The 27,639-nt window shown below is 37.2% G+C and overlaps 1 protein-coding gene across 8 annotated transcripts in view; it reads left to right on the forward strand.

Annotated features, from left to right (window-relative positions):
• RABGAP1L (RAB GTPase activating protein 1 like) overlaps window positions 1-27,639 on the forward strand; it is a 758,000-nt gene that overhangs the window by 121,664 nt on the left and 608,697 nt on the right. For all 8 annotated transcript variants that reach the window (XM_043568487.1, XM_043568490.1, XM_043568491.1 and 5 more), the window contains one exon: window positions 2,293-2,459. In XM_043568487.1, coding sequence (XP_043424422.1) covers window positions 2,293-2,459 — 167 coding nt within the window. The remainder of the gene's footprint in view (window positions 1-2,292; window positions 2,460-27,639) is intronic.

A 27,639-nucleotide genomic window follows, 5' to 3' on the forward strand; every position in this document is an offset into this window, starting at 1 on the left:
ATAGAGCCTTTCATGTATTAGGAATAAATAATTTTTACACCCACAGTTTGTAAATTCTGCCTACAGGCTTGTAAAGACCAGCCTGTAAACTTCTGTCTTATAATCATTCAGAAAGTAAACATGAAAATGAGAAAAATAAGCCAGTTGATAATTTTGAAGAATAAAATATAAGAACTTCAAATAGTGAGTTATAACAGCAATTTTTATCTGTTTTTAATGTAACACATAGTTCAGTTTGATTTTGTTCTTTAATATATCTTTGGTCTTCTATCAGAAGATAATATATTTTAAAGTTTATTTGTTCTATTAAAATAAACTTAATACTATATTACAATAATATTCTTATCCAAAAGATAATGTCTTTTAAATTTAAAATTATTTCATATGCCATAAAAAACACTGACTTGATTTCTAAAATTTCCAAATGATGTCCCTGAGGTTATAACTTACTCAAAGGATTCATGAATAAAACTTTGACTTCTTACAGAAGAAGTTGAAACTCTGGAGATGAAATGTCTTAGATCTTTTCAGTGTACCACCAAGCTGTGTTTTCTATTCTGTTTTGTGTTATTGTCTCTTACACTTTGATAGTACTCTCCTTGGACTTTAAGGTCTGCTAAGTCAAGTACAGTGTCTAGTGAATCCTCATTTCTCTTGAATTTTCAGGTAGAATGCTTGCATTACCTAAGAATGTAATGAATTTTTTGTTGAATTTGACATTAATAGAAGTGTAGTTGACGTGCATAAATGTTGTATAATGTTTTTTAAAAACACTATTGAAGGTTTCTTTTAATGGGCTTAGTTACTTGAACTTCGAGAACTAAAAATGCTGGACAAAATAAAATTTAAAAATATTTAAGAAGTAGCAAAGAAATGACAATATGGAATAGCCAAACCCAGACTGAAAAACCCAGTAAGAGGAGCCTGGCTGGCTTAGCTGGTAGAGTGCATAACTTGTAACCTCAGGATTGTGAGTTCAAGCCCCCACACTGGGCATGGGGCCTACTTAAAAAAAAGAAAAGGAAAAAAAGAAAACCAATGAATCTCAAGTAGGGTAAATAAAACAAAATAAAATCCGTATTTCAGCCTATTGTGAAACTAAAGGAAACCATTAGACACTAGCCTACAAGATTCTAGATCTAAATTAAAAAAGGCTATGGTGGTTCAGTTGGTTAAGAGTCCCACTCTTGATTTCTGCTCAGTCAAGATTTCATGATTTGTGAGATTGAGCCCCAGTTTGTGAGATCGAGCCAGGCATTGGGCTCTGCACTTCCTCTCTCCCTCTCTCTTTGCCCCTCTTCTGTTCATTCTCTCTCAAAATAAAGAAACACACTTAAAAAAACATTAAAAAACTTAAAAAAAATAGAAGTCTATGGCCAAGTAAGCATTTTAATTTTTTTTTTGAGGTTTTATTCATGTACTTGAGAGAGACAGCACAAGTTGGGAAGGGGCAGAGAGAGAGAGTGAGAGAAAAAATCCCAAGCAAGCTCTGAGCTACCAGTGCAGAGCCTGACGTGGGGTTTGAACTCATGAAACTGTGAGATCATGAACCGAGCTGAAACCTGGAGTTGGATGCTGAACTGACCGAGCCACCCAGGTGCCTCGGCCAAGTAAACATTTTAAATAATAACTGAAATTGTGACTGATAGCACTATATTATTGCCTAAAATTACTTGCCAAGACTCTGATATAGATATATAACTGTACAGAAGAACCTTAATCAGTGTTTTTCCTGAACATACAGTGAGGGGACAATGAGGGTACTGACAGACCTTAAAGCATATACAACATTGCATAAGCATTTTCCTGTACAAATTTAGCATCGTGAAGGTTGAACATCTCTTTTGATTTGACAGTCCTCATGCATCTCATCAAAGTGAATAGTTTCTTGTATCTCTTTTTATAAGATGAAAGGGCAAATTCTTGTGATTTTCCAGAGTTTTTTGGGGAAATTTGAAAGATAGTTTTTGTGTAAAAGAAAATTACATCTTATCTGAAAATTTTATCTTATTTTTTATATTAAAGACCTGATTTGTGGAAGGAAAAAGTAAGTTTGTCAGAGATTTTGACCATTGGTTTAGATAGGATCATGAGTATTGAGAAGCATACTTGGAAAACGTGTTTGTTTACCCATTTAATCAAAGAGACAGTACAACATTTAAAATTAAACATAGATGGTAACATGATTGGAAAGGACCTTAGTTTTTTCATAAGTGGGTAACCTTTGTTTTCTTAAATAGTCAAGGAATGATAAAGACAGCATAATGTATGTACGGAAAATTTCTACTGCAGATAAGCGGGTGTACATGACTGTGGCAGTGGATATGGTAGTCACAGAGGTGGTGGAGCCTGTCCGCTTTCTCCTGGAGACTGTTGTACGGGTGTACCCTCCAAATGAGCGATTTTGGTATTTCAGCAGAAAGACTTTCACAGAGACGTTCTTCATGAGGTTGAAACAGGTAGGACCTTTTGTTCTTTTCATATAATACCCTATATTTTTTTCTAGTATTTTAACACCAAGATAATTTTGTAAGTAGTGATAAAAAGCAATAAAATTATTAGTGTAATCAAGTGATGTTTATTGTCAACCAATAGAATATTTGAAAAAACTACATCTAGGTAATGTAAGTTAAAAGAAAAAAAGGGATAGTATAATAATTATGCACTTTATTCACTAGAAACCTGTAATGTGTACGTGTGAAGTATCCACATACTTAATTGAAATACTGATTTTATATATAAAACAACATCCTTTTATAGATAGTTTTTTAAAACCAAAAAACCAGAACACAGAAATGGCGTATCTTTATAAAGTTATAATGAAAACATTTCCAAGTAATACCTATTATTGTCATTATTATTTCTACCAATATACATATGAATATATATGAATCAGTAAGATTATAAAATTACTTTAATACTAAAATTAGCAAAAGTGGTGTTTCTTTGACATCCCTATATTAGGCAGTGTTAGGTAAAATACATAATTTTTGTTTTGTAGTGAAGGAAGGAGGTATCAATGAAAAATAGTTTGAATTATAAGGGTCTGTTTTGTGAAATGAGGGTAAAATGCTCTATTTAAATCATGGAAATCCTTTATTTATTATTTAGTACTACCACTTCCCAAATTTAATAATGTTTTTGCTGCTTCATAGACTATACTATGTGAAATGTGATGTGGTAAAAACAAGTGTCAGCATAGCGAACAAATAAAGAAGCCACTTAGCTGTTTGTTTATATATATATATATATAACATATATATACATATATATATATGGCTCAGCTAGGTACTTTGAAATGATTGTGTTTTCTTTGTTTTTCATAAAATTACTAGAACAATGGTCTGACACAACTTTTATTACTATTTAGACCATTTCCTGTCTTTGTAGCATATTCTAGTGAAGATTATATGAACAGTATTCAAAATATTAGTCTCCTGAGTATCTTTTCATATTTTATTATGATATATTTTCCTCCCTCTCTCCCTTCTTATGTTTGATTTTTTTGGTAGCTTAATTGTTCTCTCAAGAATTCACTTGTTATTTTGAGCCAGAGGATTATTCAGAGTTGTGTAAGAGTAAATAAAGGAGCTATGTAGAAACTGGTCATTGTTCTTCCAGTGACAGGTAATAAATTATATGAATTCTTCCTTTCTGAGACCTGATAAAAAGTTAGCTTTTTCTTGGGGCGCCTGGGTGGCTTACTCAGTTAAGCGTCCGACTCTTGACTTCAGCTCAGGTCATGATATCATGGTTCGTGAGTTCCAGCCCCATTTCAGGCTCTTTGCTGACAGTGTGGAGACTGTTTGGGATTCTTTCTCTCTCTGCCTCTCTGCTGCTCGTGCTCACTCTCTCTCTCTCTCTCTCTCTCTCTCTCTCTCTCTCTCAAAATAAATAAATAAACTTGAAAAAAAAGTTAGCTTTTTCCCATATATGTGTGTTGATGTATATACATATATGGCATGATAAATGAGAGTACTGTGATTTATATATTTACGTAAATTTTAAGGATATATATTAGAGTAAATTTTTATTATTAAATGTTATTTTCATATTTTAAAAATTACTGATGAGTGATTGAGTAGCAAGTAATTAAGCATTAAAAATACTGCACAAGGTTATTTCATGTGAATTAAGATTAAATTAGATTTACTTATAATCAGCTCTACTAAATGTGAGACTGATTTATTTTTTATGTTTATTTTTTCTTATATTGTGAACAATTTTATGCCCAAATAGTAGAAAATGTAGACTAAGTGGACAAAATCCTCAAAAACACAATTTACCAAAATGATGGACATAGGACTAAATAGAAAATCTGAATTGTTGTATATATAAAATATGGTGAATATGCAATCAGAATTTTTCCCGCAAAGTGAACTCAGTATGAAAATTTTCACTGGTGAATGCCTCCAAAGCCTGTGCACTTGGGAAATGTACACACACACAGACATGCGTACACACGAACATGAGAACACACACACATGCACGTATACATACACAGGCTACACCAAACTACACAGGCCTTCCCCTGAGAATAGACAAAGAAGGAGTACACCGCCTCCAAGGAACCCACCCCCCACGAAGACATTTTCAAGTTTTTATTAAATTCCAGTGAGTTAACATACAGTGTAATTATTAGCTTCAGGTGTACGATGTAGCGATTCAATACTCCATATTACACCTGGTGCTCATCACAAGTGTGCTGTGAAACTGGTTTAAATGAATATCAAATATGATGAAGATGATTCGTAACTTTGGTGGCATAATCCATGTTCAAGGAAAAGCGTGGGAGACTGAAGGCATACCTGCCCTGGGCAGAAATAAGGAAAATGAAAAAAATTGAAATCTAGGGAAGTTCAGTGAAGTACTAAAATTTGTGTAGATAATTATTGCAAAGGCTGAGACTATAACTCCTTACTGTAAGTCACACTATGTTGCTCTAAGGCCAGGCTACTTTCTTTCTTTCAGTATTTCAGAGACTGAGTCGGTTTGTGGCCACTGATAGTAATTTTGAGATGTTGGTCTAGACTAAACAGCGTTGGTAGAAAGAAGGAATTAGGTGAGCATTGAATGCAGTTCATGGTTACCTTGGAAACTCTGGGTCCAGGCCATTCCTAATATCAAGGATTCAGAGGAGAATGGGTTAGTTTTAGTTTGAGTGATTTGGATTTAGGCACTTAGAATCCTTCTGGGATTACTGGATTTACTGAATAAACCCAGAACTGGTCCTCTACTCAAACAGGATTAGAACAGATTTCTGGGGGATAATAACATATTGGTTGGGATTCCCTATCCCCAAATTCTTTTTTTCTTGTTAGTTTTCCTGCTCTCAAATATAGCAGGAGTTTATTTGTATGCTGAGGAATGTAGGAAAATATGACTTAGACTAATTAGTGTCCATTTGGGGCCAAATGGCATTTTCATTTCATTCATTTTCCACTCACAGGGAGTGAAAAGAGCATGTAAGAAGGGGACTGAATCACGAGGGTCTGGGAAAGTTTCTCAGAGAGAGCCTTGTGACCTGAGTCCTGACAGAGGAGTAGAATTTAATTACAGTATGTGCAAATGCCTAGAGGGCTGGAAAGACTAGGGAGCACAGAAGAGGGGAAGACAGTAGGTGATGAGAGGAAGCTAGGTCCCTGATCACGTGAGAATTTGTAGTCCATGGTAAGGGTTTTTTCTACATCAGCTTTATTGAAGTATAATCAGCACACAGTACAATGCACCCATTTTATGAGTTTGGGCAAATTTATACACTTGAATAGCCACCATTAAAATTAACATAGGCAATGTTTCTATTACTCTTAAAAATTCCATTTTGCTATCCCAGCCATTCCTCCCCAGGCTCAGCAGTAATCTGTTTCTGTCATTATAGATTAGAGTTGGTTTTTCTGGCATTTCACACAACTGAAATTGCACACTATGAACTCTTTTGTGTAAGCCTTCTTTCATATAACAGTGTTTTTGAGAGTTATCCATGTTGTGTGTGTCAGTAATTCATTCCTTTTTATTATGAAATGATAGACTTTTGTAAGAATATACCCCAGTTTGTTTATCCATTTATCTGTTTGGAATTTTAGTTATTTCTAGTTTTTGGCTAGTATGGTTAAAGCTGCCGTGTGCATGTCTTTGTGTGGACATAGGTTTTCATTTATCTTGGATAGATACATAGAAGTGGAATAAGAATACGTAGAAGATACATAAATGAATCTTCATTTTAAATGCTCAATTTTTTTTGCCCACTGTTTGTCTTCCTGCATTGCAAGAGTTCTTTATGTATTCTGAATATGTCTTTTGTCACATACACTTATTCCAAATATTTCCCCCTAACAATGGCTTGCATTTTTATTTTCTCAACAGTGCCTATTGAAGAGCTGAATTTTTAATTTTGGTGGCTATATTTATCAAAAATTTTTTCTTAAATTTTTATTTGTACTATTTGACCATTGATTCCTGGACTCTATATTCTATGCCATTGATGTTTAGGTCTGTTTTTGTACCAATAAATACCACACAGTCTTGAGCACTACAGCTTTTTAGTAAATTTTAAAGTCTGGTGTTGTAAGATTTCTGACGTTTTTCAAAGTTGTTTTGTCTGTTTCAGGTATTTTGCATTTTTATCTGAATTTTAGCATTAGTCTGTCAGTTTGTTGAAAAATGCCCTGATTTAAAAAAAAATTTTTTTTTAAATCTTTATTTATGTTTGAGAGAGAGACAGAATACGAGTGGGGGAAGAACAGAGAGAGGGAGACACAGAATCCAAAGTAGGCTTCAGACTCCAGCCTGTCAGCACAGAGACCAATGTGAGGCTCGAACTCACAAACCACGAGATCATGACTTGAGCCGAAGTTGGACGCTTAACCGACTGAGCCACCCAGGCACCCCTGTCCTGATTTTTATTGAGATTGCCTTATATCTGTATATCACTTTGGAAAGACTTACTATCTTAACAATATTAGGTCTTCCCCATATCTGAAAAGCTAACGTCACCCTCAAAAGGGAAAAACTGAGAGCCTTTCCCCTAAGGTCAGGAACAAGGTAAGAATGCCCACTCTCATCACTTGTATTCAACATAGTAGTGGAAGTCCTAGCCGTAGAAGTCAGACAACAAAAAGAAATGAAAGGCTTCCAAATTGGTAGGGAGAAGTAAAATTTTCGCTATTTGCAGATGGCATGATACTGTACATAAAAAACACGAAAGATTCAACCAAAAACTGATAAGACCAAAACATTAATTCAGTAAAGTCACAGGATACAAAATCAGTGTATACAAATCTGTTGTATTTCCATATGCCAGCAATGAAGCAGCAGAAAGAGAAATTGAGAAAACAGTCTAATTTACAATTGTACCAAAAATAATAAGATACTTAGGAATAAACCTAACCAAAGAGGTGGAATACCTGTATTCTGCAAACTCTAAGACATTCAAGAAAGAAATTGAAGATGACACAGGAAATGGAAAGACATTCCATGCTCATGGATTGGAAGAATATTGTTCACTTGTCTATACTGCCCAAAACAGTCTGCAAATTTAATGCAACCCCAATCACAATACCACCAGCATTTTTCATAGAACTAGAACAAATAATCCTAAAATTTGTATGGAAACACAAAAGACCCCAGATAGCCCAAGCAACCTTGAAAAAGAAAAGCAAAGCTGGAGGCATCACAATCCCAGACTTTAAAATATGTTACAAAGCTGTAGTGATCAAAACAGTATGGAACTGACACAAAAATCAACCAATAGATCAATGGAACAGAATAGAAAACCCAGAAATAAACCCACAATTACACGATCAGTTAATCTTTGACAAAGCAGAATATCCAATGAGAAAAAGACAGTTTCTTTAACAAATGGTGTTGGGAAAACTGGACAGCTACCTGCAAGAGAATGAAACTGGACCACTTGCTTGCACCGTACAAAAAAAAATTCAAAATGAATTAAAGACCTAAAATGTGAGATCTGGAACCATAAAAATCCTAGAAGAGAACACATGCAGTAATTTCTCTGATATTGACTGTAGCACCTTTTTTATGGATAGGTCCCAAGGCATGGGAAACAAAAGCAAAAATAAACCACTGGGACTTCGTCAAAATAAAAAGCTTCTGCACAGCAAAGGAAATAATCAGTGAAACTAAAAGGCCACCAATGGAATGGAAGAAGATATTTGCAAATGATGTATCTGATAAAAGGTTACTATCCAAAATATATAAAGAACTGATACAACTCTACACCAAAAAAAACACATAATCCAAATAAAAAATGGGCAGAAGAAATGAACAGACATTTCTCCAAAGAAGACATACAGATGATCATCATAGCCATAAAAGATACTCATCATCACTTATTATCAGTGAAATGCAAATCCACATTACAATGAGCTCTCACTTCCCACCTGTCAGAATGGCTAAGATCAACAACATAAGAAATAGGTGTTGACAAGGATGTGGAGAAAAAGGAACCCTTTTGCGCTATTGGTGGGAGTGCAATCTGGTGCAGCCACTGTGGAAAACAGTATGGAGGTTCCTCAAAAAATTAGAAATAGAACTATCCTATGACCCAGCAATTGTACTACTAGGAATTTATCCAAAGGATACAAAAATGCTGATTTGAAGGGGCACATGCACCCCGGTGTTTATAGTAGCATTATTTGCAATACCAAGATACGGAAGCAGCTCAAGTGTCCATCAGTTAATGAATGGATGAAGAAGAGGCCACCTCAAAGGAATATTATTCAGCTGTAAAAAGAATGAAATCTGGCACATGGATGAAGCTAGAGAGTATATAATGCTACGTGAAATAAGTCAGTCAGAGAAAGACAGATACCATTATAATTTCACTCATATGTGGGAATTTAAGAAACAAATGAGCAAAGAGAAAGAAGATAAACCAAGAAACAGACTCTTAACTCTAGAGAACAAACTGATGATTACCAGAGGGGACATGTGTGGGGGTATAGATGAAATAGGTGTTAGGGATTAAGGAGTGCAGTTGTCATGATGAGCTCAAGCTGATTGAAAATAAAAACTTAAAAAAAAAGAAACTAATATCAAGCCTTCCAATCAATATACATGGCATATCACGTAGAGTATAGCTTTTCTTTAATTTCTCTGAGCAATGTTGTCAGTTTTAGTAGATGGGTTTTACTCATATTTTGTTCCATTTACCTCCAGATATTTAATATTTTTATGTGACTAAAAGATGTATTTTGGGTTTTTTTATATATTGTTTTTTAATTAAAAAAATTTTTTTTAATGTTTGTTTATATTTGAGAGAGGAGACAGAGCACGAGCAAGGGAGGGGCAGAGAGAGGGAGACACAGAATCTGAAGCAGGCTCCAGACTCTGAGCTGTCAGCACAGAGCCTGATGCAGGGCTCAAACTCATAAACCATGAGATCATGACCTGAGCCGAAGTCGGCGCTTGACTGATAGAGCCACCCAGGTGCCCCATTGTTTTTTAATTTTTATTTTTAATTTAATTTGATTTAATTTAATTTAATTTAATTTAATTTAATTTAATTTAATGTTTTATTTTATTTTACTTTTATTTATTTATTTTTTTCAATATATGGAGTTTATTGTCAGATGGTTTCCATACAACACCCAGTGCTCATCCCAAAAGGTGCCCTCCTCAATACCCAATACCCACCCTCCCCTCCCTCCCACCCCCCATCAACCCTCAGTTCTCAGTTTTTAAGAGTCTCTTATGCTTTGGCTCTCTCCCACTCTAACCTTTTTTTTTTTTTTTTCCTTCCCCTCCCCCATGGGTTTCTGTTAAGTTTCTCAGGATCCACATAAGAGTGAAACCATATGGTATCTGTCTTTCTCTGTATGGCTTATTTCACTTAGCATAACACTCTCCAGTTCCATCCATGTTGCTACAAAGGGCCATATTTCATTCTTTCTCATTGCCACATAGTACTCCATTGTGTATATAAACCACAATTTCTTTATCCATTCATCAGTTGATGGACATTTAGGTTCTTTCCATAATTTGGCTATTGTTGAGAGTGCTGCTATAAACATTGGGGTACAAGTGCCACTATGCATCAGTACTTCTGTATCCCTTGGGTAAATTCCTAGCAGTGCTATTGCTGGGTCATAGGGTAGGTCTATTTTTAATTTTTTGAGGAACCTCCACACGGTTTTCCAGAGTGGCTGCACCAATTTGCATTCCCACCAACAGTGCAAGAGGGTTCCCATTTCTCCACATCCTCTCCAGCATCTATAGTCTCCTGATTTGTTCATTTTGGCCACTCTGACTGGCGTGAGGTGATATCTGAGTGTGGTTTTGATTTGTATTTCCCTGATGAGGAGCGATGTTGAACATCTTTTCATGTGCCTGTTGGCCATCTGGATGTCTTCTTTAGAGAAGTGTCTATTCATGTTTTCTGCCCATTTCTTCACTGGGTTATTTGTTTTTCGGGTGTGGAGTTTGGTGAGCTCTTTATAGATTTTGGATACTAGCCCTTTGTCCGATATGTCATTTGCAAATATCTTTTCCCATTCCGTTGGTTGCCTTTTAGTTTTATTGGTTGTTTCCTTTGCTGTGCAGAAGCTTTTTATCTTCATAAGGTCCCAGTAGTTCATTTTTGCTTTAATTCCCTTGCCTTTGGGGATGTGTCAAGTAAGAAATTGCTACGGCTGAGGTCAGAGAGGTCTTTTCCTGCTTTCTCCTCTAGGGTTTTGATGGTTTCCTGTCTCACATTCAGGTCCTTTATCCATTTTGAGTTTATTTTTGTGAATGGTGTGAGAAAGTGGTCTAGTTTCAATCTTCTGCATGTTGCTGTCCAGTTCTCCCAGAACCATTTGTTAAAGAGACTGTCTTTTTTCCATTGTATGTTCTTTCCTGCTTTGTCAAAGATGAGTTGGCCATACGTTTGTGGGTCTAGTTCTGGGGTTTCTATTCTATTCCATTGGTCTATGTGTCTGTTTTTGTGCCAATACCATGCCATCTTGATGATGACAGCTTTGTAGTAGAGGCTAAAGTCTGGGATTGTGATGCCTCCCGCTTTGGTCTTCTTCTTCAAAATTACTTTGGCTATCTGGGGCCTTTTGTGGTTCCATATGAATTTTAGGATTGCTTGTTCTAGTTTCGAGAAGAATGCTGGTGCAATTTTGATTGGGATTGCATTGAATGTGTAGATAGCTTTGGGTAGTATTGACATTTTGACAATATTTACTCTTCCAATCCATGAGCACGGAATGTCTTGCCGTTTCTTTATATCTTCTTCAGTTTCCTTCATAAGCTTTCTATAGTTTTCAGCATACAGATCTTTTACATCTTTGGTTAGATTTATTCCTAGGTATTTTATGCTTCTTGGTGCAATTGTGAATGGGGTCAGTTTCTTTATTTGTCTTTCTGTTGCTTCATTATTAGTGTATAAGAATGCAACTGATTTCTGTACATTGATTTTGTATCCTGCAACTTTGCTGAATTCATGTATCAGTTCTAGCAGACTTCTGGTGGAGTCTATCAGATTTTCTATGTATAATATCATGTCATCTGCAAAAAGCGAAAGCTTAACTTCATATTTGCCAATTTTGATGCCTTTGATTTCCTTTTGTTGTCTGATTGCTGATGCTAGCACTTCCAGCACTATGTTAAACAACAGCGGGGAGAGTGGGCATCCCTGTTGTGTTCCTGATCTCAGGGAAAAAGCTCTCAGTTTTTCCCCATTGAGGATGATATTAGCTGTGGGCTTTTCATAAATGGCTTTTATGATGTTTAAGTATGTTCCTTCTATGCCAACTTTCTCAAGGGTTTTTATTAAGAAAGGGTGCTGAATTTTGTCAAAGGCCTTTTCTGCATCGACGGACAGGATCATATGGTTCTTATCTTTTCTTTTATTAATGTGATGTATCACATTGATTGATTTGTGAATGTTGAACCAGCCTTGCATCCCAGGAATGAATCCCACTTGATCATGGTGAATAATTCTTTTTGTATGCTGTTGAATTTGATTTGCTAGTATCTTATTGAGAATTTTTGCATCCATATTCATCAGGGATATTGGCCTGTAGTTCTCTTTTTTTACTGGGTCTCTCTGGTTTAGGAATCAAAGTAATACTGGCTTCATAGAATGAGTCTGGAAGTTTTCCTTCCCTTTCTATTTTTTCGAACAGCTTGAGAAGGATAGGTATTATCTCTGCTTTAAATGTCTGATAGAATTCCCCAGGGAAGCCATCTGGTCCTGGACTCTTATTTGTTGGGAGATTTTTGATAACTGATTCAATTTCTTTGCTGGTTATGGGTCTGTTCAAGCTTTCTATTTCCTCCTGTTTGAGTTTTGGAAGTGTGTGGGTGTTCAGGAATTTGTCCATTTCTTCCAGGTTGTCCAGTTTGTTGGCATATAATTTTTCATAGTATTCCCTGATAATTGCTTGTATCTCTGAGGGATTGGTTGTAATAATTCCATTTTCATTCATGATTTTATCTATTTGGGTTATCTCCCTTTTCTTTTTGAGAAGCCTGGCTAGAGGTTTATCAATTTTGTTCATTTTTTCAAAAAACCAACTCTTGGTTTCATTGATCTGCTCTACAGTTTTTTTAGATTATATATTGTTTATTTGTGCTCTTATCTTTATTATTTCTCTTCTTCTGCTGGGTTTGGGGTGTCTTTGCTGTTCTGCTTCTATTTCCTTTAGGTGTGCTGTTAGATTTTGTATTTGGGATTTTTCTTGTTTCTTGAGATAGGCCTGGATTGCAATGTATTTTCCTCTCAGGACTGTCTTCACTGCATCCCAAAGCATTTGGATTGTTGTATTTTCATTTTCATTTGTTTCCATATATTTTTTAATTTCTTCTCTAATTGCCTGGTTGACCCATTCATTCTTTAGTAGGGTGTTCTTTAACCTCCATGCTTTTGGAGGTTTTCCAGACTTTTTCCTGTGATTGATTTCAAGCTTCATAGCATTGTGGTCTGAAAGTGTGCATGGTATGATTTCAATTCTTGTATACTTATGAAGGGCTGTTTTGTGACCCAGTATGTGATCTATCTTGGAGAATGTTCCATGTGCACTCGAAAAGAAAGTATATTCTATTGCTTTGGGATGCAGAGTTCTAAATATATCTGTCAAGTCCATCTGATCCAATGTATCATTCAGGGCCTCTGTTTCTTTATTGACCGTGTGTCTAGATGATCTATCCATGTCTGTAAGTGGAGTGTTAAAGTCCCCTGCAATTACCACATTCTTATCAATAAGGTTGCTCTAGTTTATGAGTAATTGTTTTATATATTTGGGGACTCCTGTATTCGGCTCATAGACATTTATAATTGTTAGCTCTTCCTGATGGATAGACCCTGTGATTATTATATAATGCCCTTCTTCATCTCTTGTTACAGCCTTTAATTTAAAATCTAGTTTGTCTGATATAAGTATGGCTACTCCAGCTTTCTTTTGACCTCCAGTGGCATGATAAATAGTACTCCATCCCCTCACTTTCAATCTGAAGGTGTCCTCAGGTCTAAAATGAGTCTCTTGTAGACAGGAAATAGATGGGTCTTGTTTTTTTTATCCATTCTGATACCCTATGTCTTTTGGTTGGTGCATTTAGTCCATTTACATTCAGTGTTATTATAGAAAGATATGGGTTTAGAGTCATTGTGATGTCCGTAGGTTTCATGCTTGTAGCGATGTCTCTGGTACTTTGTCTCACGGGATCCCCCTTAGGATCTCTTGTAGGGCTGGTTTAGTGGTGATTAATTCCTTTAGTTTTTGTTTGTTTGGGAAGACCTTTATCTCTCCTTCTGTTCTAAATGACAGACTTGCTGGATAAAGGATTCTCGGCTGCATATTTTTTCTGTTCATCACATGGAAGATCTCCTGCCATTCCTTTCTGGCCTGCCAAGTTTCAGTAGAGAGATCAGTCACGAGTCTTATAGGTCTCTCTTTATATGTTACAGCACGTTTATCTCTAGCTGCTTTCAGAATTTTCTCTTTATCCTTGTATTTTTCCAGTTTCACTATGATATGTCGTGCAGAAGATTGATTCAAGTTCTGTCTGAAGGGAGTTCTCTGTGCCTCTTGGATTTCAGTGCCTTTTTCCTTCCCCAGATCCGGGAAGTTCTCAGCTATTATTTCTTCAAGTACCCCTTCAGCACCTTTCCCTCTCTCTTCCTCCTCTGGAATACCAATTATGCGTAGATTATTTCTCTTTAGTGCATCACTTAGTTCTCTAATTCTCCCCTCATACTCCTGGATTTTTTATCTCTCTTTTTCTCAGCTTCCTCTTTTTCCATAATTTTATCTTCTAGTTCACCTATTCTCTCCTCTGCCTCTTCAATCCAAGCCATAGTTGTCTCCATTTTATTTTGCAGTTCATTGATAGCATTTTCTAGCTCCCCCTGCTGTTCCTTAGTCCCTTGATCTCTGTAGCAAGAGATTCTCTGCTGTTCTATACTGTTTTGGAGCCCAGCGATTAATTTTATGACTATTATTCTAAATTCACTTTCTGTTATATTGTTTAAATCATTTTTGATCAGTTGATTAGCTGTTGTTATTTCCTGGAGATTCTTTTGAGGGGAATTCTTCCATTTGGTCATTTTGGATAGTCCCTGGAGTGGTGCAGGACTGCTGGGCACTTCCCCTGTGCTGTCTTGAATAACTTGTGTTGGTGGGCGGGGCCGCAGTCAGACCTGATGTCTGCCCCCAGCCCACCGCTGGGGCCATAGTCAGACTGGTGTGTGCTTTCTCTTCCCCTCTCCCAGGGGCGGGAATCACTGTGGGGTGGCGTGGCCCTTGTCTGGGCTACTTGCACACTGCCAGGCTTGTGGTGCTGGGTGGGGATCTGGCGTATTAGCTGGGGTGGATTGGCAAGGTGCACAAGGGCGGGAGGGGCAGGCTCAGCTCGCTTTTCCTTTGGAGGTCTGCTTCGGGAGACCTCCGAGGGGCCCTGCGGCACCGGGAGGGAGGGATGGATCCGCAGAAGCACAGCTTTGGGTGTCTGTGCGGTGCAAGCAAGTTCCCTGTCAGGAACCGGTTCCCTTTGGGATTTTGGCTGGGTGATGGGCGAGGGAGATGGCACTGGCGAGCGCCTTTGTTCCCCACCAAGCTGAGCTCTGTTGTCCGGGGCTCAACAACTGTCCCTCCTGTTTTCCTGCAGCCCTCCCATTCTCCGAGCAGAGCTGTTAGCTTATAACCTTCCAGATGTTAAGTTCTGCTCGCTGTCGGAACACACTCCGTCCGGCCCCTCTGCTTTTGCCAGCCAGACTCCAGGGCTCTGCTTGGCCAGCGGGCCACCCCTCCGCCCCGGCTCCCTCCCGCCAGTCCGTGGAGTGCGCACCACCTCTCCGCCCTTCCTACCCTCTTCCGTGGGCCTCTCGTCTGCGCTTGGCTCTGGAGACTCCGTTCTGCTAGTCTTCTGGAGGTTTTCTGGGTTATTTAGGCAGGTGTAGGTGGAATCTAAGTGATCAGCAGGATGCGCGGCTAGCCCAGAGTCCTCCTACGCCGCCATCTTCCCAGCAACCTGCTTTTTAATTTTTAAATTTAAATCCAAGTTAGTTACCATACAGTGTAATAATTTCAGGAATAGAATTTAGTGATTCATCACTCACGTGTAGCACCCAGTGCTTATCCCAACAAGTGTCCTCTTTAATACCCCCTTGCCCATTTAGCCCATCTCCCCACCCAAGACTATGCCAGCAACTGTCAGTTTATTTAAGAGTCTCTTATGGTTTGTCTCCCTGTCAGTTTTTATTTTATTTTGCTTCCCTTCCCTTATGTTCATCTGTTTTGTATCTTAAATTCCACATTTGAGTGAAATCATATGATATTTATTTTTCTCTGGCTTATTTCACTTATCATAATACACTCTAGTTCCATCCATGTTGTTGCAAATGGAAAGATTTCATTCTTTTTGATCGCTGAATAATACTCCATTGTATACCTATACCACATCTTCTTTATCCATTTTTCAGTCGATGGACATTTGGGCTCTTTCCATACTTTGGCTATTGTCGATAGTGCTGCTGTAAACATTGGGGTACATGTGCCCCATCAAATCAGCACTCCTGTATCCTTTGGATAAATACCTAGTAGTACAATTGCTGGGTCATAGGGTAGTTCTATTTCTAATTTTTTGAGGAACCTCCATACTCTTTTTCAGAGTGGCTATACCAGTTTGCATTCCCACCAGCAGTGCAAAAGGGTTCCTCTTTCTCTGCATCTTCGCCAACTTCTGTTGAGTTGTAAATTTTAGCCATTTAGACAGGTGTGAGGTTGTATATCATTGTGGTTTTGATTTGTATTTCCGTAATGATGAGTGACTTTGACCATCTTTTCATGTGTCTGTTAGCTAGCCATCTGGATGTCTTCTTTGGAGAAGTGTCTATTCATGTCTTTTGCCCATTTCTTCACTGGATTATTTGTTTTTTGGGTGTTGGGTTTGGTAAGTTCTTTATAAATTTTGGATACTAGCCCTTTTACTGATACGTAAATTTGCAAATATTTTCTCCCATTTTGTCGGTTGCCTTATAGTTTTGCTGACTGTTTCCTTTGCTGTGCAGAAGCTATTTATCTTGATGAGGTCCCAATAGTTTCCCTTGCCTCCGGAGACATGTCATGTAAGAAGTTGCTATAGCCGAGGTCAAAGAGTTTGTTGCCTATTTTCTCCTCTAGGATTTTGATGGCTTTCTGTCTTATGTTTAGGTCTTTCATCCGTTTTGAGTTTATTTTTGTGTCTGGGTGTAAGAAAGTGGTCCAGGTTCATTCTTAAGTGTGTCATTGTCCAGTTTTCTGAACACCATTTGCTGAAGAGACTGTTTTTTTTTTTCACTGAATATTCTTTCCTGCTTTGTCAAAGATTAGTTGGCCATACATTTGTGGGTCCATTTCTGGCCTCTCTGTTCTGTTCCATTGATCTATGTGTCTGTTTTTTTGTGCTAGTACCCTACTGACTTGATGATTACAGCTTTGAAATACAGCTTAAAGCCTGGAATTGTGATGCCTCCAGCATATGGTTTTCTTTTTCGGGATTACTTTGGTTATTCAGCATCTTTTCTGGTTCCATACAAATTTAAAGATTGTTTGTTCTAGCTCTGTGAAGAATACTGGTGTTATTTTGATAGGGGTTGAATGCACCATTGAATCTACATTCAATCTGCATTGAGTATGTAGATTTCTTTGGGTAGTATTGACATTTTATCAATATTTCTTTTTCCAATCCATGACCATGGAGTGTTTTTCCTTTTTTTTTCTTTTTTTGCCTTCTTCAGTTTCTTTCATAAGCTTTCTGCAGTTTTCAGTGTATAGATTTTTCACCTCTTTGGTTAGATTTATTCCTAGGTATTTTATGGTTCTTGATGCAGTTGTAAATGGAATAATTTTCTTGATTTTCTGTTTCTTCATTATTGATGCATAGAAATGCAACCGATTTATGTGCATTGATTTTATATCCTGTGACTTTGCTGAATTTATGGATTAGTTTTTTGGTGGAATCTTTGTGTTTTCTATATAGAGTATCACATCATCTGTGAAGAGTGAAATTTGACTTCCTTCTTGCTGATTTGGATGACTTTTAATTCATTTTGTTTTCTGATTGCTGAGGCTAGGACTTCCAACACTGTGCTGAATAACCGTGGGGAGAGTGGACATCCGAGTCATGTTCCTGACTTTAGGGATAAAAGTCTCAGTTTTTCCCCATTGAGGATGATATTAGTAGTGGGTCTTTTATATATGGCCTTTATGATCTTGAGGTATGATCATTTTATCCTTACTTTCTTGAGGTTTGTTATCAAGAAAGGATGCTTTATTTTGTCAAATGCTTTTTTCTGCATTTATTGAGAGGATCATGTGGTTCTTATCCTTTCTTTTATTAATGTGATGTATCACATTGATTGATTTGTGAGCCAGCCCTGCATCCTAGGAATAAACCCCACTTGATTGTGGTGAATAATTCTTTTAACGTATTGCTGGATCTGGTTTGTTGGTATCTTGTTGAGAATTTTTGCATCCATGTTCATCAGGGAAATTGGTCTGTAGTAGTTCTCCTTTTTAGTGGGGTCTTTGTCTGGTTTTGGAGTCAAGATAATATCCTCATAGAGTTTGGAAGTTTTCCTTTCATTTCTATTTTTTGGAAAAGCTTCAAAAGAATAGGTGTTAACTCTTTTTTAAATGTTTGGTAGAATTCCCCTGCAAAGCCATCTGGCCCTGGACTCTTGTTTGTTGGGAGGTTTTTTCCCCCCTAACATTTATTCATTTATTATTTCTGAGAGAGAGAGAGAGAGAGAGAGAGAGAGGAAAGAGAAGAGAAAGAGAATGAAGAGAGAGAGGAGGGGAGGGGAGGGGAGACTCTGTCAGCATAGAGCTCAACACAGGACTCAAACTCACGAATTGTGAGATCATGACCTGAGCCAAAGTTGGACGCTTAACTGAGTGAGTCACCCAGGTATCCCATTGGGAGATATTGGATTACTGATTCAATTTCTTTACTGGTTATGGGTCTGTACAAATTTTTTATTTCTTCCTGTTTCAGTTTTGGTAGTCTATATGTTTCTAGGAATTTGTCCATTTCTTCCAGATTGCCCAATTTGTTGTTGGCATATAAGTGCTCATAATAGTCTCTTATTATTGTTTGCATTGATGTTGGTTATGATCTCTCCTCTTTCATTCATGTATTTATTTGGGTCCTTTCCTTTTTCTTTTTAAGCAATCTGGCTAGGGGTTTATCAATTCTGTTAATTTTTTCAAAGAACCTGTCCTGGTTTCACTGATCTGTTATACTGTTTTTTGAGTTCAGTATCATTGATTTCTGCTTTAATATTTATTATTTCCCTTCTATTGATTTTGGGCTTTCTTTGCTGTTCTTTTTCCAGCTCTTTTAGGTGTAAGGTTAGGTTGTGTATTTGAGACCTTTCTTCTTTCTTTAGGAAGGCCTGGATTGCTATATACTTTCCTCTTATGACCACCTTTACTGCATTCCAGAGGTTTTGGGCTATGGTGGTGTCATTTTCATTGGCTTCCATATACTTTTTAGTTTCTATTTTAATTTCTTGGTTAACCATTCATTCCTTAGTAGGGTGCTCTTTATTTATTTATTTTTTTTTTTAAAATTTTTTTTTTTCAACGTTTATTTATTTTTGGGACAGAGAGAGACAGAGCATGAACGGGCGAGGGGCAGAGAGAGAGGGAGACACAGAATTGGAAACAGGCTCCAGGCTCCGAGCCATCAGCCCAGAGCCTGACGCGGGGCTCGAACTCAGACTGCGAGATCGTGACCTGGCTGAAGTCGGACGCTTAACCGACTGCGCCACCCAGGCGCCCCGTGTAGGGTGCTCTTTAATCTCCAAGTATTCATGGTCTTAACCAATTTTTTTCTTGTGATTGATTTTGAGTTTCATAGCATTGTGGTCTGAAAACATGCAGTGTATGATCTCAGTCTTTTTGTACTTGTTCAGGGCTGATTTGTGTCCCAGCATGTGATCTGTTCTGGAGAAGGTTCCATGTGCACTGAAGAAGAATGTGTATTCTGCTTTAGGATGAAATGGTCTGAATATATCTGTTAAGTCTATCCAGCCCAGTGTGTCATTTAAAGCCATTGTTTCCTTGTTGAGTTTCTGCTTATATGATCTGTCCATTGTTGTAAGTGGGATGTTGAAGTCCCCTACTATTATGATATTATTATCAATGAGTTTTTTTTTATGTTTGTGATTAATTGATTTATATATTTGGGTTCTTCTACTTTGGGGGCATAAATATTTACAATTGTTACATCATCTTGGTGGATAGACTGCTTAATTATTACATAATGTCCTTCTTCATCTCTTGTTACATTCTTTATTTTAAAATCTAGTTTGTCTCATATGAGTGTGGCTACTCCAGCTTTCTTTTGATTACCATTAGCATGATAGATGGTTCTCCATCCCTTTAATTTCAATCTTCAGGTATCTTTAGCTCTAAAATGGGACTCTTGTAAGCAGCATATAGATGGGTCTTGTTTTTCTTATCCATTTTGATGCCCTGTGTTTTTTGATTGGAGTGTTTATCCATGGGCATTTAGAGTGAGTACTGAAAGATAAGAATTTAGTGCCATTTAGTGCCTGTAGAGTTGGAGTTTCTGGTGATATTCTCTGGCACTTTCTAGTCTTTGTTGTTTTTGGCCTTTTTTGTTTTGTTTCGTCTTTTCTCCACTCAAAGAGTCCCCTTAGGGTTGCCTGGGTGGCTCAGTTGGTTGAGCGTCTGAGTTCGGCTCAGGTCATGATCTTGCATGCGGATTTTGAGCCCCGCATCAGGCTCTGTGCTGACAGCTTGGAGCCTGGAGCTTGCTTTGGGTTCTGTGCCTCCCTCTCTCTCTGCCCCTCCTCCGCTCACACTCTTTTTTTCTCTCTCTCAAAAATAAACATTAAAAAAAAAAAGTCCCCCTTAAAATTTCTCGCAGGGCTGGTTTAATGGTCACGAACTTCTTTGGTTTTTGTTTGGGAAACTCTTTATCTCTCCCTCCATTTTGAATGGCAGCCTTTCTGGAAAAAGAATTCTTGGCTGCATATTTTTCTGATTTAGCACATTGAAAATATCCTGCCACTCCTTTCTGGCCTGCCAAGTTTCTATGGATAGGTCTGCTGGCAACCTGATCTTTCTTCCCTTACAGGTTAAGGGCTTTTTTTCCCTTGTTGCTTTCATAATTCTTTACTTGTCTGTGTATTTTGTGAATTTGACTATGATATGTCTTGGTTATGGCTGGTTTTTATTGAATCTAATGGGAGTTCTCTGTGCTTCTTGGATTTTGACGTCTGCCTGCGTCCTTCCCAGATCAGGAGAGTCTCATGATATAATTTGGTCACATAAAACCTTCTGACCCTTTTTTTTCTCTGTCTTCTGGGATTCATATGATTCAGATGTTAGTTCTTAATAAGTCACTGAGTTCTCTAAGTCTTGTATCATGCCCTTTTTCCTTTGTTTCCCTCGTTTTTTTTCTGCTTCATTATTCATAATTTTGTCTTCTATATCACTGATTCACTGCTTTGTCTGTTCTTTCCATCGTGGCTTTCATTTGAGATTGCATCTTGGTTATAGCATTTTTAATTTTGTTCTGACTAGATTTTACTTCTTTTATCTCCACAGGAAGGGATTCTGTGCTTTTTCTCAGTCCCAGCTAGTATTCTTATTATTGTGGCTCTAAATTCTAGTTCAGACATCTTCCTTACATCTGTGTTCATTAAGCCCCTGGCTGTCACTTCTTCCTGTTCTTTCTTTTGGGATGAATTCCTTTGTTTTGTTATTTTGGAGGAAGAAGAAAATTAATAAAATAAAAAATAAAAATTAAAAAATTAAAAACAAAACAAAAAATAAAACAAAGGATACTAAATCCTAGGTGTGTTTTGGTCTGCTTGTTGAAAGAAACTTGATGGTGTACCTGCCAAATTTTGTGTCTCAAGTTATGCAGATTGTTGTGTTAATCCTGAGGTCAATTTTTCCCAGGTGTTTCAAATGGTTTGGTGTTGATCTAGCTATGTTTCAGGGATAAGACAAGCTCAGGGTCTCCATGCTGCTCTACCATCTTAACTCCTTGCAAAAGATGTATTTTGTAAAATTTAAAGTTTTGATTGTTCATTGCTAGAATATTAACATTTGCTTTTTGTATATTGAACTTATTCCCTACAAACTTGCTAAGTTTATTAGTTTTATAAATCCCTGAATGTTTTTCATATATACAATAATGCCATCAGTGTATAAAGATAGTTTGTACCTTTTTTTTTTTTCCAATTTGAATGCTTTGGTTTCTTTTTCTTGCCATGAATATGTTGAATTTTATTAAATACTTTTTATGCGTATACATATTCAAGTTGTTCCTTCCTCCTCCCCATTATGTTGAATGACACTGATTTTTCAAATGTTAAACTAAGTTTGCATTCTTTAGGATAAGCCCCACTTATCCTAGTACCATGATGGTATTATTTTTATATATTAGGATAATCTTTTTATATATAAGCTAGATTTGAATTAGTAATGCTTTGTTAAAGATTTTTGTGTCTATTTTTCATGAGGAATTTTGGTCTCTAGTTTTATTGTAATGTCTTTGTCAGATTTTAGTATTAGTGTAATGTTTTCATCAAATGAATTCAAATTTTTTTCTTTTATTTGCTTGAAGAATTCAAGATTATACTATTTCTTTCTTGAATGTTAGATAGAATTCACCAGTGAAACCATATGGATTTACTTATGGGAATTCTATTAGTTTATGAATTTAATTTCTTTATTAGATACTGTGTTTTCTGTTTATGATTATTTTTTATTTCTTCTTGAGTCATTATTGATTTGTGTCTTTCAAGAAATTTTCAGTTTAATCAAAGATATTTAATTTATTGGTTAAAATATTGTCTTATTTTCTTTTTAATGTCTTTAGGATTTGTAGGTTCAGCTTTTATTTCTGATATTAGTAATTTTTTGTATTTTCTCTCTTTTTCTATTTTTTTTTTTCATATTAGCCTAGCTGGAGGTTTATTAGTTTTATTGACCTTTTTTCTTCTAAAGGATTAGATTTTGATTCATTGATTTCCCTGTTGTTTTCTGTTGATTCCTTTTGTTTTCTTTGTTATTGCCTTTTTTTTCCCTCTTACTTTGGATTTAAATTGTTTTTCTTTTTTAGTTTCTTCATGTGAAGATTAGATCACTGATTTAAAAAATTTTTTTCCTGAGGTGCCTGGGTAGCTCAGTCAGTTAAGTATCTAGCTCTTGGTTTTGGCTTGGTCTTGATCTCATAGTTTGTGACTGTGAGCACTGGGTTAGGCTCTGTACTGACAGCACAGAGCCTGCTTGAGATTCTCTTATCTTTCCCTGTCTCTTTTCTCCTCCACCTCTTGCTCTCTCTGGCTCTCTCTCAAAAAAAAAAAAAAAAAAAAGTTTTTTTCCTGATGTCTTTTCACTTTTTAAAGTTATAACTTCCCCTCTAACTGCTGCTTCAGCTGTTCCCATAAGACTTGATTCTTTGTGTATTCATTTGACTAGAAATATTTTTCAACATCCTGTATTATTTCTTTTGTGATGTATGGGTTGGTTTAGAAGTGCGTTGTTTATTTTTCAAATTTTTGTGATTTTTCCAGTTATCTTTCTGTTACTGATTTCTAATTTGTGTCATTTTGATCAGAGAACATAGCCTGTGTGATTTGAATCCTTTTAAATTGTTAAGACTAACTTTTTGACTTTGTTTTGGTAAATGTTCCAAGACTACTTGTGAAGAATGTGTATTCTGCATTTGTTAAGTGCAGTATTCTATAAATGTCAAGTGCTATGATAGTGGTTTTCTGAGATCTCTACTCAGTTCTCCATTTGTTCAATTGTATCTCTCCATGTTGGGAGTAACAACTTCTATATACTAGTATAAGCAGTAGTGGCAATAACAGTTATTCTAAGCATTTTATAAGGATTAACCTATGTAATCTCATTACAACCATTAAAGATATAGGTGCCATTATTGTCCTCATTTTTCAGATAAGCATTTAGGCACAGGAAGGTTATTAGTTGCCAGATCAGGAATTAAACCTGAGACGTTTGGTCCTAAAACTCATCCTTGTGAAATGTTAATGAGAAAGGGAAAATATTATAGTCATAACACTAAAATTGGGATTTTTTTTTCCTGAAAACTTGTCTGTATGAGTGCTGATCATTTTTGTTATATTTCATTTCAACTCATCATCTTTACTTGCATCATCTTTGTTGACATCACTAACTACATTAAATATTATACGTGAAGAGTTTAGCAAGAATATCTAAGAACTCCTAACATTTGAGAAATTGTTAGTGAACTTTACCCCTCTAAGAGAACAGGCTCGGGACACCTGGTTGGCTCAGTCGATTGAGCGTCCTACTCTTGATGTCGGTTCAGGTTGTGATCTTGCAGTAGTGAGATCAAGCCCCATGTCAGGCTTGGCACTGAGTGTGGAACCTGCTTGAGACTCCCTCCCTCCCTCCCTCCCTCTCTCTCTCTCTCTCTCTCTCACTCCCCCCCCCCAACCCAACTTGTATACTGTCTCTCAAATAGTTTTAAAGAAAGAAAATAGGCTCGTAGCTGCTGAAATGCAGTGATATATGATGCTGATGTGGGAGGAGCCCTCTGCTTATTTGGAATTATTTGGAAATGCCCAAAAGGTTCCTGCTCCAAAACCCTTTCTAATACTAATGAGAATCTGGTATTTTACTATTAGATGCTGATTCCACTGCTTTAAAGCTTTGCTACCTGTTAAAATGCCAATATCCCCAGGAAATAGACCTTAATAACTTTTACCAGTCATATTGTATTCATTATTGATGAGTTTAATAAGAATCTTTCCTTAGGCTAGATTTTATTAGAGGACAAGATTAAGACATCCAAGGGGGCATTCCTGCTTGATGTGAAGTATTAGTAAATTGAGGAGAGAGGGCCAAAAGGCCTGTCTAGCTTATTTTATAGTTTTTCTGAGACGCCAGTACTCACTTTAGAAATGATTTTCAGGGGCGCCTGGGTGGCTCAGTTGGTTAAGCGGCCGACTTCGGCTCAGGTCATGATCTCGCGGTCCGTGAGTTCTAGCCCCGCGTCGGGCTCTGTGCTGACAGCTCAGAGCCTGGAGCCTGCTTCAGATTCTGTGTCTCCCTCTCTCTGACCCTCCCCTGTTCATGCTCTGTCTCTCCCTGTCTCAAAAATAAACGTTAAAAAAAAAAAAAAAGAAATGATTTTCAGTGGTTAATTAAACATTTATTTAGTGCTACAATGTGATAAGCATTATGGTAGGTGTTGGGGATACATGAATGGATAATATATGTTCCCTGTGTTTAAGGAGCAAGAATGTAGTGGTAAAAATATTATACCACAAGGTAATACATGCAACAGTAGAAGTATATGCAAAGTGCAGAAGTTGTGCTCAGTAATCACACTTAACTACATTGGATTGAACTCAGTCTTCCTGGGGTTGTATCTTACCTTACCATTTTCTAGACGTTTAACCTTAGGCAAGATACTCTTTATGTCTGAAATGTGGAGTTTTATTATACCACCTCACAGAGTTGTTAAAAGAAAACTCTGTTTCCTTTACTCTGATTCACACCACTTCGCTTTTAACACCGGAAGGATGGGTGTTTTCCCACATCAATCAGTTGTCCAACTCTATGGACACCAGCTGGGTATCCTGCAATTCAGTTATGACATTACCTGGAGTTGACACAGACCTCGCAGGTTAAGGTCTTCAGTCCCATAAGACTGAGTCCCTCTACCCCAAGCTTTAGATACCAGTTGTAAGTCCACTTTGATACATTTGCTTTTTTTTTTTAATTTTATTTTTTAATTTACACCCAAATTCGTTAGCATATAGTACAACAATGATTTCTGGAGTAGATTCCCTAATGCCACCTGCCCATTTAGCCCATCCTCCCTCCCACCGTCCCTCCAGTAACCCTCTGTTAGTTTAAGAGTCTCTTATGTTTTGTCCCCCTCCCTGTTTTTATGTTATTTTTGCTTCCCTTCCCTTACGTTCATCTCTTCTGTGTCTTAAAGTCCTCATATGAGTGAAGTCATATAATGTTTGTCTTTCTCTGACTAATTTCTCTTAGCATAATACCCTGTAGTTCCATCCACGTAGTTGCAAATGGCAAGATTTCATTCTTTTTTATTGCCGAGTAATACTCCATTGTGTATATATACCACCTCTTCTTTATCCATTCATCCATTGATGGATATTTGGGCTCTTTTTGTACTTTGGCTATTGTTGATAGTGCTGCTATAAACATTGGGTGCATGTGACACATTTGCTTTTAACCTCAGATTTAATAATTTGCTAGAATGGCTGACAACTCAAGAAAGCAGTTTACTTACATTATTAGTTTATTATAAAAGGATGTAACACAGGAACAGCCAGGTGGAAGAGATGGACAGGGCAAGGTGTGAGGGAAGGGTTGTGGATTGTGGAATTTCCATGTCCTCTCCAGGCTTGTCACCCTCCCCACTCCCATGTGTTCACCAATCCAGAAGCTTTCTGAATCCCTTTATTTAGGGTTTTTATGGAAGCATCATTATGTAGGCATGATTGATTAAATCATTGACCATTAGTGATTAACTCGCTGCCCAGCCCCTTTCTCCTCCTTGGAGGTTGGGGAGAGGGTCTGAAAATTATGACCCTCTAATCACACTGTTGACTCCCCTGGCATGCAAGCCCTTTCCTCCCCCTAGTCTTCAGGGGCTTTCCAAAAGTCACCTCATTGACATGAACTCCACTGTGGCTGAAAGGGACATGTTAGCAACAACAAAATATGCTCCTTTTACCTTTATTTCTCTGGAGCTAATACAGAAACTGGGACAAGACCTAAATATCATAACAAAAGATATTTCCTCCACCTTTATAGCTGTGGAGCATATTCAAGAGCCAGGATGAAGACCGAAAAACATATGTATCTTACTATTTATCACAATATCACACTTGTTTTGATGAATAAATTAGAGTTCATGTAAGGTCCTTAGAACAGTGCTTGTCACCTGGTAATTCAAAAAGTATTACTATTATTATGCTAATTGACTATTGTTTTTTTTTTCTATCTAGTCTGTATTCTCTTTGGGCAGAGTCCTTTGTATCTTCAGCCTAAAATGAATGAATGAATGAATGAATGAATGAATGACCAGTAAAAAAAGGTCAGACTTCTGAAGTAAGACAAAGCAGAGAAGGAGATTTCATTTGGAGAAAATAGTTGAATAAATTCATAAAATTCTGATGCAAGATAATATGCTTAGTATCTTTAGAAAAATTAGATATTGCTGAAGCATCAGTGGACATGGTGGTAATTACTCTGAATAGGTATGTCATTACCATGTTTAGAAATTTAGAGACTTTGCTCAGGTTGGAAAGATTTTAAAAGCTGTGAATGACACTAGATTTATAACTGAGGAAGGTCACTCTGACAGCAGTGAAAAGAATGTTGATACTGGAGTCAGAAAATATATGCAGTGAGTGGACTGTTATGGCCCGGATAAGAAATAATGATTGCCTAAAGATAGGCAGTGGCAGTGGGGATAGTAGAACAGAAAATTAGAGGGGCGCCTGGGTGGCTCAGTTGGTTGAGCGTCTGACTTTGGCTCAGGTCACGATCTCACAGTCCGTGAGTTCGAGCCCTGCGTAGGGCTCTGGGCTGATGGCTCAGAGCCTGGAGCCTGCTTCCGATTCTGTGTCTCCCTCTGTCTCTGCCCCTCCCCTGTTCATGCTCTGTCTCTCTCTGTCTCAAAAATAAATAAAACGTTAAAAAAAATAAAAAAAAAAGAAAATTAGAGGGGCATTAACAAAGTAAAAACAGTAAGATTTGGTGTTTGATTTGATGTGAGGTTGATGGAAAACGAGGATGCTAGGATTACTTCCAAGTGACTGGGTGATTGTTGATCTTCTTGACTGAGATACAGTTCCAGGGAGAAAAGTTATGAGACTTGTGAGGAAAGCCAGTGGAGTTTCAGATACGCTGATTTTGATGTTCCTGTGGGGCTCCCAGGTTTGTAGGCAGTTGGATATTTGTATCCTAACCTTGGGAAGTAAAGATTTTAAAAGTGGTTAATACTTGGGAACTGTAAATAGGAGTAGGTGAAATAACAGAGAACCCAAGTGTTGAATGAGGAGTGGAGGCCTTGGGAAATAGAGCACAGTTGAAAGATTGGTAGAAGAGGATTGAGCCAAATAAATCTAGAAGGATA

This window comes from Prionailurus bengalensis, chromosome E4 (assembly GCF_016509475.1).
Source record: "Prionailurus bengalensis isolate Pbe53 chromosome E4, Fcat_Pben_1.1_paternal_pri, whole genome shotgun sequence".
NCBI classification, from domain to species: domain Eukaryota; kingdom Metazoa; phylum Chordata; class Mammalia; order Carnivora; family Felidae; genus Prionailurus; species Prionailurus bengalensis.